This window comes from Anarrhichthys ocellatus, unplaced genomic scaffold (assembly GCF_004355925.1).
Source record: "Anarrhichthys ocellatus isolate YVR2014 unplaced genomic scaffold, GSC_Weel_1.0 scaffold80, whole genome shotgun sequence".
In the NCBI taxonomy this organism is placed as follows: domain Eukaryota; kingdom Metazoa; phylum Chordata; class Actinopteri; order Perciformes; family Anarhichadidae; genus Anarrhichthys; species Anarrhichthys ocellatus.
In genome coordinates this window covers 869,069-886,987 of record NW_022280110.1, presented here as the reverse complement: position 1 = coordinate 886,987, position 17,919 = coordinate 869,069, and the positions used below count along the sequence as shown (strand labels likewise).

At 42.4% G+C, this 17,919-nt stretch overlaps 1 protein-coding gene across 1 annotated transcript in view; it reads right to left on the bottom strand.

Annotated features, from left to right (window-relative positions):
• Window positions 1-27: 27 nt before the first annotated feature.
• The window catches only part of sf3b3 (splicing factor 3b, subunit 3), a 23,579-nt gene continuing 5,687 nt past the window's right edge, over window positions 28-17,919 (bottom strand). Inside the window, exons 12-27 of the mRNA XM_031874381.1 lie at window positions 17,348-17,420; window positions 16,406-16,557; window positions 15,771-15,926; window positions 15,351-15,506; window positions 14,225-14,368; window positions 13,624-13,746; window positions 13,284-13,438; window positions 12,681-12,855; window positions 10,195-10,400; window positions 8,352-8,508; window positions 6,628-6,753; window positions 4,041-4,253; window positions 3,736-3,834; window positions 1,505-1,648; window positions 653-757; window positions 28-527 (exon numbers count right to left, since the gene is read on the bottom strand). Of these exons, the coding sequence (XP_031730241.1) occupies window positions 387-527; window positions 653-757; window positions 1,505-1,648; window positions 3,736-3,834; window positions 4,041-4,253; window positions 6,628-6,753; window positions 8,352-8,508; window positions 10,195-10,400; window positions 12,681-12,855; window positions 13,284-13,438; window positions 13,624-13,746; window positions 14,225-14,368; window positions 15,351-15,506; window positions 15,771-15,926; window positions 16,406-16,557; window positions 17,348-17,420 (2,325 nt within the window). The 3' untranslated portion in view covers window positions 28-386. The remainder of the gene's footprint in view (window positions 528-652; window positions 758-1,504; window positions 1,649-3,735; window positions 3,835-4,040; window positions 4,254-6,627; window positions 6,754-8,351; window positions 8,509-10,194; window positions 10,401-12,680; window positions 12,856-13,283; window positions 13,439-13,623; window positions 13,747-14,224; window positions 14,369-15,350; window positions 15,507-15,770; window positions 15,927-16,405; window positions 16,558-17,347; window positions 17,421-17,919) is intronic.

Here is a 17,919-nt window from a genome sequence, read left to right as displayed (position 1 = left end):
GGGGGGGGGGGGGGGGGGGGGGGGGGGGAGCAAGTATGCAGGTGGAGGGATGGCGGCGCGGCTATGTGGGTGTATGTTTTAGTCTCGATTGCAAGTATTTGCGTTGGCAAAGAAGAAGAGCCGCATGTCAATTGTATCATAACAGCGCAATGCGGGAATTACAATGTTTCCATGTTATTCAGTGTGCATCTGCCCACAGTCAAACATTTAACAATCCATACATGTCCATCAATCCAGGTCCTGAACAGAGGGCACACTGTGGCAGAGAAGGATTTGTGTGTGTGTGTGTGTGTGTGTGTGTGTGTGTGTGTGTGTGTGTGTGTGTGTGTGTGTGACGGTCCTAATGAGTGCGTCTCTGTCCACACCAGCTGCATGAAGGTGTACTATTAGAAGGCGTAGCGAGTGCGAATGTCCTCCAGTTTCTTGGAGACCTCGGGCGGCGTTCTGTCCAGCTCTTCTGCCACACTTTTCTGCTTATGAGGGTCCATACTGTTGAACTGCTCACAGAGATCTCCGTCAATCACATTCTGGAAAGAAATACCAAGAAGAGAAAAAAGACTCAGGGCATATTGGTTTCTAATAGTCCATGATTCTGAAATGCACATCTGAAGGAGACAGGAGATCTTTCTAGACATGTAAAAACAATACCAACCTTGACGGGGAAGTAGTAGGACCTGAAGCTGAGATGGTCTCTGCCGCACAGTGGAGGAAACTCAGAGCGCATGTGCATCTCTAAATGCTGGAAGAAGTCATGGTCCTGGACAAAAAGACAAAGAGCAACGGGAAACATGAGAAGAAGGAAGAATAAGGTGGCCAGAAAAATGATGGCTAAAAAATGTGCAACGAGACAAACAGAGTTGAGGAAACTAATTTTGAGTAAATTGTCTAATTGATCATCAAATGTGCCAGCTCCCATTAACCACGATGCAGTGCGCCATGCGAGTTGGGCGTGTGCTTCACGGAACCTCTTGCTTTGATATTTCGCCGTGTTCCATGTGAAGCTGATTCTCTGCTAGAGATTCGAGGTCTCGCCTACTTTCTCCACGTGCAGATTACAGCAACGACAGACAGTGAAGATTACTACAGTTCTGAGGTCTATATCTGTACAACATGTCACAGACAATAAAAACATAATGTATATTTGTACCAACACTGCCCATTTCCTTTCAAAACAAACTTCTCTAGCATCTTTCTGTGGACAGAATCCTGTCATGTGTGCACAACAAGGCTTCTCTTCTGATCCATTTGCTGGAAAATGCAGTGAGTCACATGCTCCTTAAATTATAGTTGTTGACTGCTTTTTTTCTGTCTAAATTATAATAAATTAGATTTATAAATGAATGAAAAATTCTGCCTATTTCTCTTCCTAGAAAGAAGGGCTGGCAGCAGCAACGCTACTTTCTAGAGAGACGCAGCCGTCACGTGCTGCTCACCAGGCAGTGTGGCGTGGGCGTTATCCTCTTATGACATGTGGTGTGTGTGTGTGTGTGTGTGTGTGTTATACCTCATGTGAGGTGAATGGGACCAGTATGCCGATGCCTCCAGACAAAGTGGTGTAGACCATGGACTCCGAGCCTCCCGGGATCAGAGTGGTTTTCTGGAGGGATAACACGGTCTCACCAACGTGGTAGTTCACGATCACCTCAGCCTGGAGACGAAATGGAGGAGAAGAATTTCAGCCATTTGTTGTTTTCCTGTCTGGCAGAACTCAACCATATGATCACTTCAACAGATCCCAATGGAAATACAGATAGTTATTAGGGATGCTATTAATTAAGAGCTAGTTGTGGAGTGGTGTTGTATGAAATATTGATGCATAGTCAGAGTCATTACTTTTATATATTATCTCATCACAGACATGACGGCTTCTCAGATGGTTCTTTGTAACAAACCATCTGACAGGTCAGGTTCAAGAAAGCCTAGAATGATATTTCAATGACCTCTCGTCAGTGATTACAGCTGGTAGTGTCTATCTGTCCGCAGTCTTATTAGGACATGAGGAATGAAATCATGCGTCACTGAAGCCATTTCATGTCTCGAGTACATGAAGTACATGAACTCTGTGCCAAGGTCACAAAGAAGCCACACGCTGTCATCTTCTGCTGAGAGGAAATTGGTTCGGATGGTCAGATCTAATCCAATAACCATCAGAAACCCTCTTTGTCAATAATTAGAGGAAATACTCAGGATGTACTCAGGATACAAAAACAGCATTGGGGCGCAAACTGCATACACAGCATGTATATACACGCCTTGAGACGGAGAAAGCACACCACAAGAAAGACAACTGAGGGAGAGAAGTGTGCAAAAACTCTGCCCGTCTCTGGTGGGAAACAACTCGAGCATGGCCGATACTTTTGGGACCGATGCCCATATTAGGGAGTAAAAAAAGAATATCGATATATCGATACGAGCAAACACGTACACCCTCTGATGATGAAACTTACAGCGCTTGAACCGTAGCAGCCACGGAAAGCATGGCTTTGACTTAAAGGTCTACAGCCATGCTCTGTGAGGCTGCAGTCAGCCAGTCCTGGTGACTAATTGCAGCTTTAAGCCACTCTCCGTCACGTTGACAGTTAACGGAGGCACGTCTTTGGCTCCATGGGGGATTCCAACAGTGGAAATGTCTCCACCGACCAATAAAGGCTTAGCATGACTCAAAAGATGTGGAAAGGAAGTTATCTCAGGCCTTGGTGAAGGGAAGGACTCCCAAGTAGACAGTTTGAGCTACATGACAGAAATCACCCTGACACACGCTGACATTTGGGGTTAAGACAGTCAGTCCTTTCATCTCGCTCAACGGACCACTTTGTCTCCCTGACCTTCATCTTCTGAGATACATTAATGAAATAAAAGTGGAATGCATATAATCTAATGTAAGACAGCATTTAGACGAGCCATGTATGGATAATTAAGTTCCCCCGGGCTCGCCCACATCTAAACGCAGACACGGTACATTTCCAAACTCAAACTAAATTCTCAATCAATGTGCACGGAGGCACAAATAGCTGACAAACGTTGTGTCACTAAGACAACTGGAACCAACTCATAATGTCTAAGGTTGAGGGACTTTCCCACTCCATCTGCTACCTAAACAGTTTTTGACCAGCATTTAAATATGGGATGAGTTGTTCCGTGTGTGTTTCTGCAATCTATGAGTGTGTGTGTGCGTGTTTACACGCTTGCATTTGTGAGTAGGTTCAACTTGTGGTTGACGATGTTATGCAGTCTGTGAATGTGCATGTGTGCTGTGTTACTGTGCATTGGTGGTTGGAGGTCAGAACCGTGGAGGAGGCAGATTAGTAGATGGGCCGGACATTTTGGCAGTAGCAGCAGCCAGCCTGAATCATTCTAACTTGTGCGGCTTGGGCTCAACAAAAGACACAAAGTCTCTTCCTGAAAGACTACTTAAAGCCTGAAGTGAGCGTTTCAACATTAAAACCAACTGTTGCTCTCTCTTTATTCCTGTCTTACACATAAATGCTGAAGAATAGTCTGGCCAGGCGAAAAAATGCACACATAAGTTTAGCTGTGCAGTAAAGACTGGCCTAGTCTCATGCTTTACTGGCTTTATTGGAATTGTGCTTGTTTGTCATCAACTTACAAATGAATTTTATGGTAATTTATCCGTTTCAGGCACTAACCCTTAGTGCTCGCCTAAGAACAGGCCTGAACCCGGACAAAGCTTGTGAAGCCTTGCAGGGCGGACGGTTTGGAGAACGATCGTTTTACCTTCTGTGATGCTCCATTAAGGAGGCCTCGGTCCCATAAAGCTTTGTTCCCTGTGGGGTCTTCATCCACATCGTCACTGGTGTTGGGGGGTAGACGCACCTGAGAAAATGAAGACATGTATTTGGTTGGCAGTCTCACTGGGCTCCAGAAGTTTTGTATGCGTTACAAACACGGTCGATATTGTATGATTTCTGCGTCGTATGCACCAAAGAGGCAACTGCGCCTAATCTGACGCATCATATACTAGACATCTCTCTCTCCCTCTCCCTCTCCCTCTCTTCCCCCCCCCCCCCCCCCAAACTTACAATGCTGATGTTCCCAAACTTGTCGGCAGAGGCCATGGTGTCGTAGTCGAGCAGACACGCCGTGGTCACCCAGCGGGGGTATGTGTCATCGGCGAAGATGATGAGCTGGTTCTCGTGGCGTCTGTAACGAACCCAGAAGAGGCTCTCCTGGACGTCAGTCACGATGACACGCTGGCCGATGGTGTGGATGCTGGTCACCAGGTTGGGAACGTGCTAAACAGGAGAACAATAGAGCACACCCGGTGAAGCGCACTCAAAAGACACAACACATGTACTGTTCACACAGACATAATTACAAAGGGAAATTCAAGCACTATTCAAAGCAAATAATTCCTTTAACATTAACATATGATGTGATCACCGTCTGTCTCTTAAATCTCGTCATGTACATATTCAATTCAGCAATTTATACTCATCAGTGGGCATGCGTTCATATTACAATTTATACATTCAAAGACATTTACATGTCATTCTTCTTGTAGAACTGTAATCATGAATTACGTATCACTCTCTTTAGACCTCTCTACATCCAAACTTCCTCATTTAAACAATGGCATTGAACATTTAGTTATTTATTTAAAACATTACAAGCAGCCAGGGGGCTTTATGACAGTAGACAGTAGATCTTCATGTCGGTTTGTCTAAACGGACCTCCTCCGTTGGACACATTTTGATCCAGTGCCTTTTGTGAGAACCTGGATTAAAGCAGGACATCGTCTCTCGTCTCCTCAAACACCAAAAGAACTAGAAGAAGCCGAGCCAAAGTCTGATGTCGTTCCCGGTGATCATTCATTAAAACTGATTCAGTGACAGACTTTGTGTTTTTGGGAGGACACATCCAATAAGGGAGAAACCAAACGGGTATAAAAAAGTAAAATCCGCGTACAAATATTTCGTAAAATATTTAGAAAGATGTTTGTTTTTTCCAAATAGGCTGTGAAACCGGCAATGCGTCTTCTGTTTAAACAGCACATATTCACCATCGGCTCTTTAATTTGCATGACCACACTCTGCACGATCTAGGCAATAAAGAATATCTGGGAATAAAAATCAACATATTCACTGTTCTTTTCACCTCCTGGCCACAGCCAAACTGGGAGTTACATTACACAAAAAGAACATTACATATTACATATTTGAAGAAACCGAAAGCTGACATTAACCTCTTCACCCCCACGAAGAGCTTAAAAATATAACAAATAAACAGAAATTCTGTTGAGGGCTGGCAGTAGCAGCAATGTTTTATGCGTGCGAGCCGCAGCAGTTCAGCGTCCTCAGCCGCGCTGCTCTATCCTGGGCGCCACAATGAAAGGCGAGAGGTTCTGTGATGCAACGGAGCGACGTACTTCATCGGGTGTTGCATCTCCCTCGTACACGTGTATATGTTATTGCAAAATCCATGTCATGGCCGAGCGCAACACCGATGACTGTGATGAAACCGGTATAGAACACCACCCAAAAAAACATAAATACAAAGCAAACGAGCGATGCTAGTTAACCAAACAATGGCGGTTAGAGTGGTGAAAATATCGTCAAGATATTGTCGTCATAGAGGCATTAAAGAAAGCGCTTCCCAGCGCACTCTGTTTGTGAACACAGATTCTACTGTGAGCAGGTTAACAACAGTCGGTTGTCTCACTGCTACTTGGGAAAGGACTCTGGTTGAAGGACGTTATTTATTAGTAGAAAAGCAAACACTTTCACAGACAGATCCTAATCTGAACATTTCTGTCCTCCATTCATTTTAAATCGACGCGCTTTCAAATTATATCTAATCCAGAAAAAGAGCAGGAGATCCATTTTTGAATTAAACAATTAAACTCATTTCAATCATTGCTGTCATGCACTGTCCGATAAAATTAAAAATGTTCTTTGCAGGAGGGAAAAGCCAACTTCAATTTGATATACTAGTTTCTTTTATCAAATTAAGCCATTAAAGTCACAGTGAAAAGGAAGTTTGGTGTCTGAACTGTGACGCATTCACAGTGAAATGGAATATTTGAATTTATTCAAATTCAATTCTTTACATTTTATTGGGCTTAAAACGTAGCGTGATATGGAGCTACAGAGGAATTTTGGCTCCACACACAACTCCCTGTCATTAAAAGTTGCAGCTTGATGGATGTATGTCTTCATATAATTGGTTGGTACTCGCTTACGCGAGCACACGTCGCATTTTGTTTTGCAGGAAGAAAAGATGATTGGACATTGATATACATTTTTTTTGTTGCATATATAGTTAAATAGGTGCACAATATAACTGAGGATGTGATCTTTAAGGGTTAAAAAGGCCTTTTTCGTTTCATCTCGACTTTGAGACATTTGATTAATGTGGCTCCATCATGATGCCTGAGAAGCTGAACGCATTCCGCATCATACAAGGGTTTTATCTTCTTAATTGGAATCAGTGCATTCCTTTAACCCATGAATGTAATAATCCAATCATACTTTAAAACATATAATCATCTAAATTAGATTATATGACATTCTTGCGTATTTATCACTTCCTGCACGCGGCCCAATGTGACTGCCTAACTTATTAGACATTAGGTACGTAGATAAATGCGTGTTTGGGTCCTCGTCTTACCTTGTTTTCACACTTGCGGAGCAGTTTCTTTTTGCCCAGGTCGTAGATTCTCAGCAGTTTCCCGACTCCAACCAGGACTCGTCCCTGGAATGGAGCAATGGCCAAAGGCACGTCCTCTACCGGGGTCTGCCAATCAAAACACAAAGCTAATACGATTATTCAAGGCATTTTGTTTGAGCTGCATCTGTTTGTTTAACAGAAACACATTTCTTGAGAACATCTTTTTGAAGTAGGGTCCAATGTCTCACTAAACACAGCATGAGACAAATCCTCCTTCAGGCATAACTGACTCAAAAAGGTGTGACGAGTGGACATGGGCTGTTGTAGTAGTTGTTAGAACAAACATTAGTATGTGTAAATGTGTATAACAGACAAACGGCTGCATTTAAAATAGGTTTTGCTGCTGCCCCCCCGTCCACAGCAGTACATTGCTGTTCATTTCTCCAACTGCAGGCGTGCCGACCGTCATCTACTGTTGGTAATACACCGACTGTGGATAAGTACCTCATACAACCCCACCGCAAAGATTACGAACTCTCCCTTTAAGAATTACCATCAACTTCAGCATATCTGGATGTGTATCGTCATGGTATGATTTATGGGTATTAAAAAAAAAAAGAAAGAAAATACCGCATTTTTGTGAATTGTATTTTTCAAACAAGATCACAGTCACAAGTTTGAATTTATCTGGAAAATCACTAAGAATGTTTTATTACTGGCCTTTTCCTTAAAAGTTTCCAATGCTTAATAGGGATGTGGTCCAAGTGAGCAGAGAAGCCCAAACAAGTCACCTCATGTTTCGTGGTCATGAAAGTTATTCTGACCACGAAATCATCCTCATTCTACTTTGAGTTAAAACAAACAACCTGCAACCAGATGCACCGGTGTTCTGGTTTAACGTTAATGAGTGACCGCGTGAACTGAACCGGAACACAGGGGGCTGCATGTTTCATCACGTTACGTTTTTCCTTCTAAATCGCGATTATGACGAACGTTAACAGTCGACAAAGTTCCGCATGCAGTGGACGTTAACTTAACCCAGCAAGTCTGAACGGTGACGGAAAATAGCGTAACTTAAACTTTAACGGAGGGAAATGAAGACGCTGTAGACATCTGAGCGCTGATTGGCCAAGACTCGACACATCAAAGATGTTCTATTGTGAAGATCACGACATCACATTTTCTCCTCGTCTCACTCCAATCTGAGAAACGCTGGCTGGCCGGCTGGCCAGTTGACCCCCCCGGAAGAAAAACTCTACGGATCTACACAATTCACGTGGATGATATATTTTTGATTCAAAACGGTGAAAAAGTGACACCGAAAAAGTGACAAGTTTGCAGGTATGTATATACAGATGTCTGACCCCAGTAACACGTCAGTCACATTGGCTACATTTCATTTTCAAAACTGCCGCGGAGCCGTAGCAGTCATTGGTCATTTGTGTGCCAACACCCAAACTAAATATATTCTAGATCTGAACAGAAAAGGATCTATAGCCGGTATTGTTTGACCGGAGAAGTTTAGATACTACTTGGTTCTGGCTTGTTTCGGTCACTACCGATACCCAGCCCTAGTTCAGCAGTAACTTTATGAGTAAGTTGCAATCTGGTTCCTCAAGGTGCTTTGCAGGTAAAAATAAATGTCCAAGAAAAAAACCTGCAAACAAAGCGATCAGCGATCTAATGTATCATTTCATTTAGGTTCAGTTAAATGTCAAACCCACTTTGTGCACAAACTCCAGTTTCTCGCCTCCACTGATGAGCCGATAGGTGTAGATAAAGCCACCGCTCGATGATCTGGGGTTGAGAATCATGTCTCTGGCAACGCCCACCAGAACATACCAATCATCTCCTATGTTTGGGAAACGACACACAGCAACGCTGAAAGATAACAAACAAAGGAAAAGGGAAGGACACGAGGTGTGAGTAACAGGCTCCTGGGAGAATTTAAAAGTCGGAGAATTTAGAACAAATGATAAAAGACGTCCTACACAGACATTGAACTATAGAAACATTTCCTCAGAGCATGAACACCACTCAACATGATGCATTAGAGGCTGCGACAGGGTAGGAGAAATACATTTACAATCCTGATTAGGTATGAGAGGATATGAACATTTCATGTTACGATTATCCCGGCCAAAATAATTGCAATTAACGATATTATCCTGATAATTAGCAAAAGATGCTCAAAACTCTTTAAATGGCACCAAACGTCGGCTTTCACTTCATCTTACATTATGTTAAGAAACAAATAGTTTTGTTGTATGGGACACACTTCATTTTGTAGAGTACATCCTTTTTCAGTGAAAAACAAAACATCTTAAATAAGTTAATTACAAGTGACCATGGATTAAAAAAATTGATTCTGTTCTTTCTTACATAATTCCTGTATTTATATAATATGCAGCATTTTCCTAAAAACTATTTTTAGAGCGGCAGGTCTGTGTGTTTGTCCCAGAGCAGGGGCGAGCCCGTTACTGCAGGAAAGGAAGAAGATAACGCAACAACTCTGTTTCTTATAATTAAGGACAAAACCAGCAATTGATCACCAGATAACAGTAAATATAAAAGCTTTAAAAAGATCCTCTGTTCCGCTTCAACTGACCAAAAAATTGAACTGTGGCTGCCGGACAAATTCAGATCGGATTTATGAGGTGCTGGGAGTTTTGGAGGGAACTCTGGATTTCATTACCTCAGTTACCCTCACACACCAATTTGAATTCAGAGCTATCACAATATGTCACGCAAAACCTTTTCTTTCAGCACTGCTTAACCTTTCTGATATCTACTCATCTTTCCACTCACTTCAATTATCTTCCTTCCTGTCATTTCATAACTGATTCATAGTTTTATGCCATAATTCTTCTGATCTTTTCTATTACTGTAAAAAGAAAAATATATTTAGAACTGGATGAGAATTCAATCTTTTTTTTTTTTTTTTTTTTAAACTTAAGAAGATATAAAGCAAGACAAGATATTTACAACTGCAAAGTCTCCTTATCAACTCAATCTCCCTGGAAACAAAAGTAAAATCTTAGTAACAAATAATATTTCAGAAATCAAAACACTGACTGAGATTTAAGAAGAACATCGAAAACTATCACGATCACTACTTCATGCTCCCTCTGCTAATGTGGATTCACTTCCTGGCAGGTAGCAGGAGGAGAGGCTGGGAGTGCGGGTTCTTTGCTAGTAAAGTCTACAAGAGTTTGCCAAATTTACTTAGATACTTATCGAGGCTAGACTGTTTTGTTTTAGCTTGCTGTTAGATAACATGCCTCCTATGGCTGTGTAAAACCAGAGGCAGATGGAAGACTGCAGTGCAGCCAAAGCAGTTGAAATATTGCTTTCCTGCAGATGTATGCTGGGTTGACAGCAGCTTCATCACGCTGCCATCTCTCCACAGCAGATAATGACCCATGTCTGTAGGTCCTGTGTGTGTTCATGTCAGCTCTACGTTATGGCGCTGAGCCTTATCTTTCTCCTTTTTGCTCTCCATCTCTCTGTTCATCCTTTCCTCATCCGAATGAAATACTTGATTTACATGAAACTTAACCTGCTCACCTGAAAGCTGCTTCGTTCTGTTCCAGCTGCACCAGGTCCAGTGTTGTACCCTGTATGGGGTTGATGAGACGCACCAGCGAGGCCCACTGTCCAGCTCCAGCTTTGGGTGCACCGAAAATGGCTTCTGGGAGATTCTCGTTGAGGAAGGCAGCGGCCATCTCGGCAGCCAGTTCTCTCTCATCTTCCCCAGCAGCCTCCACCATCTCCTACCGAGGCAACAGCAACAAAGAACAAAGCAGGTCAGCTGAAGGGAAACCATCATGTCCCCATTACCGGGTGGCTGACCCGTTCAGGGGGACATATCGACAATGACACAATCTTAACTAATAAATCTCTTTCAGGCACGGCTCTCACGATCCAGAGGGCACTAAATGGTTAGACTCTCAATTTCCCACGTGCCTGGACAAACTCAAGATAGGACTTGGTGTCACTCGACACTCCAGCTGTTTTACGGCCGGGTCTACCGTGTTTTAAGACCCCATATTTCCGTTTTTTATGAGCATCCACATTCCTGAGGAACAGAGAGACGTTTTCTTGGTATGCTAGTCTTAGTAAGTCCTTGAATCTTTTATATATATATATATATATATTTAATCTACGTCTACGTAACAAATTGATTTCATTTGTAAACAACTGCTTTGTGTGCATTTGTTGTCATACAAAACTCATCTTACCTGACTGACTCACTGCACATATTGTGTGTCTTTATACATTATTATGCTATTATTATTAAGTTGACCAAATCTCCAAATTTTAACGTCCGAGTTTATAAAAGTTATGTATCGTTAAGTTCATGACAGCAAACTCTGCTCGCAACTTTTCTGTCAACATCTGCACCGACAAATAGCCGGTTTATTCCAAGAGGCTTCAGGAAAACTGAACTATTTGCTGGTTCCGGCTTCTAAAGACATTTTGCTGCTGTTCACCGTTGTTTATATTACACTAGATGTAACATTATGGTACCATAAAAGCAGCTGTGCAGAAAAGACTTAAAATGGGGGCAATGAAGACATATTCAGAAAAACAACAACAAATGAAGCGACTACTAGCAACAGAAACACGCTCCACATGTTGATCATCCTCATGCTTCAGTCGGGACAAAGAGTAAACGGGACAAGATGCCGTCTTAAAGCGCTCTGGGATGTTTTCAGGCAGTTTGAGTTTTTTTTTTTTTTTGAGTTTCAGAGCACCACATTGTTGTGTCTCTGCGTAGAAAACTTTCACACTTAAGAGGATCGTGGCTGAGTTTGTCTTTTTTTTTTTTTTTTTTGCTGCAACATGTTCTCCGAATGAATGCATGCTTTGACTGGACTTCTAATCAGTTCATCCTCGAGTCCACGTGGACGTTTGGGCCAAATTTGATGAAATTCCCTCCAAGAAGTTATAGAGATATCACGTTCATGAGATTATTTTTCTTTCCTGAGAGGTGTTGGCATTGTCTGCGGCCTTGCTAAATTAGCCTGATCAAGCAGATAATGTTTGACCCGACCATCTGTTAGCCTACAGGCTACCGGTGTTACGTGGCCTCCTGCACAGACCACAACTCACACCGGAACCAAAACGAATCAACAAAACAGTTACATGAATCGGACACAAAGCTACAGTTGTTTTTCCAGGCTTAAAATAACGGAGATGTCAAAAAGGTGGCCTTGATGCTCAGCCTGCGTGGTCTCTGCACTGTAAATGGTCTGTATTACAGCACATGTTAAACCCCCTGGGAGAGACACTTTCTCTCCATTTCTCTTTATTACTTTGTGAAGTCTGGCTCCGTCTTCAACTTTCCAATTGAAAAGAAAGCTCTAGCTTCATCTGAGGCGGTTTGTGTCTTTGTCAAAAGAAGAGTTGATTTCCTAAATGGATTATGAAGACTTTGCTGAACACATTCTGACGTAGCAAACTTAACTCGCATGACTGATCAGCTGCCTCTGCTATCAGCCTCTTCCCAGACACATTTATATCGACTTAAGCATGAAATATTCCCAATATTAGCCGACACGTCTCCATTTTTCTCTTGTAGATGGACCACGGTGACTTGTTTTGTTTCTGGTTTGCAACCTCTACTACTTCTTCCGTTTATTGGCGGATTACAGCCGTGCGTTAAGTGAAGCCGACAGTATCAACGTCTGCCGAAACTACGCAGCCCATTTTATTCCCTCCAACCCAGTGGATGGACATGTGCCTAATTTGTAACATTTTACAAGTTCACTTAAAATTCACTTGACAATTGAATGGAAACTACAAACTGGACCAAACATTCCCAACAGGAAACTCAAATGACGCTGATTATAGTGGACAATTATTCAAAAGGGACAAGAAAGGAAGAGCAAAGTGTCTTTTACAAATGGTTTCTTTTTAAGATTTTAACTGGAAAAATAATAATAGCTCTAACCACCAGACCGACTCTCTGCTCTAATCAATGTATTACTGTCAGAGACCTGAGAGCAGGTTTTAGTTTTACTAATGGGACCGTCATCTCATTGACATACTTCAGCCATTTGTTGCTTTCTCTGGGCTTTGGTTGCCTCGGTGTAGGCGTTGTGGTCAGTCTCGATCAAAATGAGGTTGTTGGTCTCCGGGTGGATCACAAATTTCCTGGGAGTGTACTGCAGAGGAAAGGCCACCTGGTTGAAGACGGCGCCTAATTTCTCCAAAGCCAAGATTCTGCCAGACGGATAATGATGGGTTAACAGGAGAAGTGAGAGGACAGTTGCAAATAATTGTTAACTTGAGGGGTACAGCCGAAGTCAGATCTATGCTTCTCTACTCAAGACACATTTTCTTTATGGCACCTTTCATACAATCATGCCGCCCAAAGTGCTTCACGAAGCAGGATTACAACAGAACAGACTGAGCTGTTCTACCACACATTTAATTGCCACGGTAATCTAGGGTTTCTGTTGACCATCACAACACCTGATGGAGGTGCAGCACATTATCAGGAAACGTGGTGCGTTCATTATATACCTGACATTCTTATTGTTTACTTTGGTGTGATACATGGCAAAGGATGGAAGACTTTTTGTGCCATTCTCAAACATTTCTCATTGACACAATAAATAAGGCTGTTATGTTGCAGTGTGTATCCATACCTCAGCGTGTTGGTGGAAATGGCCACTATGCCTTCAGGGCACTGCTCGGAGGCAAAGCCAGAGGCGTACTCCAGGGTCTCATACGACAGAGGGGTCAGGTGGAAGCGAGACTGGTACGAGTAGCTCAGCCAGGAGCGACTGGACATTGCCAGCACCTGTCAGCGAGAGGAGACAGACAAACTCTGATTCAATACGTGATCAACTTTAAAATGACAAACTCCCTAGGAGCTTAAATATTATGTTACGATTCCTTCCTTAGTCCGATTTCATACTTGCATGAGAGCAAAGTGAGGAGTCATTTTAATGTGTATTGATGCATATAAATGTGTGAGTCACATACAGCTTCCTGTCCCTGCATCCTGACTCTGAAGAGTTTGACAGGTCGTGACCCCAGGTAGCGTGTCCTGGTGTCTGACAGGTCACCAGTCACTGGGTCCAGCACAGTCCTCAGCAGCACACCGTTCTGAGGGAGGGGAGCAAACACACATGTTACTAGAGGACATGATCTAGAATAAATATCACATTAGCCCTCTAGAAGGATGAATGTAAAATACATATTTTTTCCCCCCTTTGTCGCTTACAGAGATTAATCCAAAACCTCCAGACTTGTGCTCTGGATTGAGGGTTAATGTTTAGTTGAAGTTGTGGTTAGATATCATACGTTGTTGCAGATATCTTAATTCAATTGAGATTCAGATCATTGATTTACTCAGACTGTGATGTAAGGCCGCTGTATTATGTATATAATGTTATACATAATATAATGATATCCACTGTTATGTGATTATAATATCGCTCAAACTGGTAAAATAGATATTCGCACACTTGAATCTATGCAGAGCACTTCTAGTGTTCTCTGCATAGAACACTTCTATTCTACCACACAGGTGTGATTTAAAAACAACATTAGTGGAATCAGCTGGGTGAATGGGAATGAATACCTGAAGCCCTATGTTGAGGTAGAGGAAGCCAATGGTTCCCTTTTCTCCAAGTTCATCCTGTTTCTCGACCCCTCCCATCTCAACAATACACAGACTCTCTGGCTGGGCTGGCAGGGCCTGCATACTCAACGGCTGGAGGCAGTCCTGAAAGGGATGAGAGGGTTAACACCATTTCAACATACAGAAGACTGGAAACATAAAACACACATTGATATACGAGGTCTCCTCCTTTAACACATTAAGTGGTATAGACATTGGAAATTAACAATTTACTTGTTTTGGTTTATCAAAGGCTGTTTGAAGCTTTTGGGAACAATGAAAAAGGAGTGAATGTCAGCACCGATATCAGCTGATTAACTACAAGAGTTGTCCCGAAGCTGCCTGTAGAAACTTCTATTTGCATGCACCACGTTTTCATTTATTATTAACTTGGACCTCACAAGGCATTACTTACTCCTCATCAGTTTGCAGAAAAATTGCATCATATGTTTTTGAAATGAGTATATTGTATAATTTAAATAATGCTGCAAGTACAACTTTACCTCAGAAAGGTACAATGAAGCGCACATGAACTTATCAAAGCCAGAATGGTTTTCTATTATTGATAGTTTGGCTGTGTTTGAAGCTAAATAGTGAATCTAAAATAAATATTTTAAAGGGCACAGGATGCTATATTGGTGATCCTTACTGACAGGGAGTCAAAGGTCATGTTTCCCCAAGCTTTGCCCTGGGGAACTGTTAATTGAAAAAACATGGTTTCCTCCGACCTGAGAAGGAACCAAACAAATGTTGCGACTGGAGAGGATTCTTGTCAAGCATCAAGACAAATTTAGCAGCTGTAAATGGGGTTTAAACCAAATGCTAGTATGTTATGGTGACATGTATTTGGTTGCAGGATAAAAATAATTTACTGCTCATCACTAGGGATGCTGGTATCTCAGTCAAATAGTTTGATCAGGTATCAGTGACAACACGACAGAGCTTCACTCAACTGACAACCGTTGACTTTTATCACGATTTGTTCAGTCAAACACAGAACATTTATTGGTAATGTGTCAGCGTGCTGAGTGTTGGTTTATTTGCTGACGGGTCGATTTAATTTACAAACTAGTGTTTCTGGTCATACCAAAGGGTCCAGGGAGATGATGCGGACGGTGTTGTCGACCAGTCCCACGGCCAGGAACCGCGAACGCTGCTCACCGGGTGGAACGTTTGCGAGGCTCATACAAACCACGTCTGCAGACATCTCCTTCCGCTCCGTGTACTCATTCAGCTGACCGGACTAGAGAGGAAGGAACCAAAGAGACAAACAGCATTACTACGCAGAGTCAGCTCAGTTTCTCCCGTGTGTATTATGGCACCAGAGAACTATTTAGTTTGTCTTTCATATTTGTAGGGCAAAATCTTAGGGCAAAGTTAACTTATTTTGTTTGTGTTCTGCAGTAGCAGATCGACCCTAAAATCCCTTTGAGATTCCATAAAGACTTTCTTATGAGGTTGAAGCAGCACGAGATATGAAACTCTGAAAAACCATCTCCTCTCTTACCGGGTCCATCTCAAAGTAGACCAGCTCCCCTCCGGTGAGTGCGATGACAACCTGCCGCTGGTTCACAGCGCAGCGGACGATGGTTTTTTTGCCGGGAGTCTTCCACTCGTTCACACGCTTGTCTGCTCGGATATGGCGAATTCCGTCTGGGTACACCTGTGTGGAGAATCGGGGAGGGAAATAGAAGAAATAAGATGGGAAAACAGTAAGTAGTAGGATGGTCTATTGTCCTATTCCAACATTAATTCCTGCGTACTTCAGTTCACCATTACAGATGTGGAGGATACACACAGATGTTGTAGTCATCTGTGTTGCAATTCTAAACACTTTGCATATATTTGTATTTCATTGAAAGACACAGAGTTACAGGGAAATAAATATTTATGGGTTAAAATATCAAATTCTTTGTAACAAGCAATTCTAAATGACTCGATACATCATACAACTAAGCATAGAGATATGCTTGAATTGAAACTGTGTTTCAATTAGGCGGGCGGAAGGATACTTTATTAATCCGCACGGATAATTTCATATTCTGTGACGTAATAAAATCTAATGGTAAAGACTGTTTGTATGCAACTGTTGTCCAGTATCATCACAGGTACGAATGAAGATGATGTTTAAGGCCCACACACCTGCACCAGCGCGTCTTCACCGAGCAGTGAGCAGGAGAGAGTAGGCGTCGTTCCCAGAAATCCAGAATCTGTCACTTCCTCTACCGTCTCTCCGATGGACAGAACAAGAGTGGCGTTCACGAAAGACACGATGATGTAGGCATCAAACTCATCTGATGAAAGAAAGGAATAGAGGCAGACAAAGAAAAAGCAGCACTGATAAGAAAAATATTTAATGCAGATGGAGCTAAATATGATAAATAGATGTACCTTCAGTGTGATTTGTCAATCACGTTGAAGGTACAGTGTCCTAGTTTGATAGTTTCTTTGTTGTATTCAATTCAAAGTGGCAGAAATGACCCATTTCCATTTCATCCTCCCTGCCGCTTGCCAGCTTTTTGGGACGGACCCTCAGTTAGCGGCTGTAGCATCTCAGCCAGTGCAAACTCTGGGTCTGATCCCAGGGAACTGACTCAGATCAGCAAGCTTTCTGTGGGCTGCCGTTACACAGGTTAGACCCAGATTTGTTGCAGACCGGCACTGGCTGAATTCGATTTTGCTTTAGAAGTAAATCCGCTAACGTAACACTTTGGGTTTTTAGCCAATAAAACTATCAAATCATATATGGACTGTACAGCACCCAGTTAGTGACACAGTAAACACAAATGTATTGTGTCTCTATAAGTTATTCAGAAAAACGCTTCTTTAATGCAGCTAAAGACAACAAAAAAACGTACCGAAAAACATTCAAAATGGCATCAATGTATGGTTTTCATATGGGCGTTTTCTTGCCATTATCATCTTTATAAAACCGAGTAAAGGAAGTTTGGCTTTAGACATGTTGCACCTTTAAGGTGAACCGCCTCTATTTGCATCCAGTCTTTAACTGCCTATACGGCAAATTGTAAATTAGTTTTTTTGAGAGGTTGGAAAAAAAGTTGTCTGAAACAGGAAACTTGTTACCTTCCACATGTCTGCGTACTGTCCACACAGCGTTGGGGTTACCGGGCAGCTCAGACACAGCCATCTCTGACACCTGATAGGGAAGGAAGACAAAAAAGGCAGCGATATTTATATCCAGGGAGTGCAGTTAATGACAGTGTGGACCCTCTGGGGGCTCTGACAGCTAGACGGAATAACAGCGGGGGCGGGGCTTAGCGAAGAGGCCATTTAAGCATTGTTGTTGTGATAGGCTCACCACATGTAGTGTGTGTGCACATGTATTGAGCACAAAACACTTGAGAAGTAACTGAAGAAGCGCATCTTCTCTGCTGCAAAACGTGTTTTTTACTCTCAGGTGGGATCTAAACATGTTTACAAATACAGAACCAGAGACACCGACCAACCAGCATACAAACAATGATTGTTTGTTGCCATGTTTGTAAGCAGCGAGTAATGAAAGCAGACTGAAATCAGTGAGTTTACAGAATCTTCAGCTTTTAATCAGAGAAGAGACATGAACAAACTCATCACTTTTCAGCCAACAGAGTGTGTGTGTGTGTGTGTGTGTGTGTGTGTGTGTGTGTGTGTGTGTG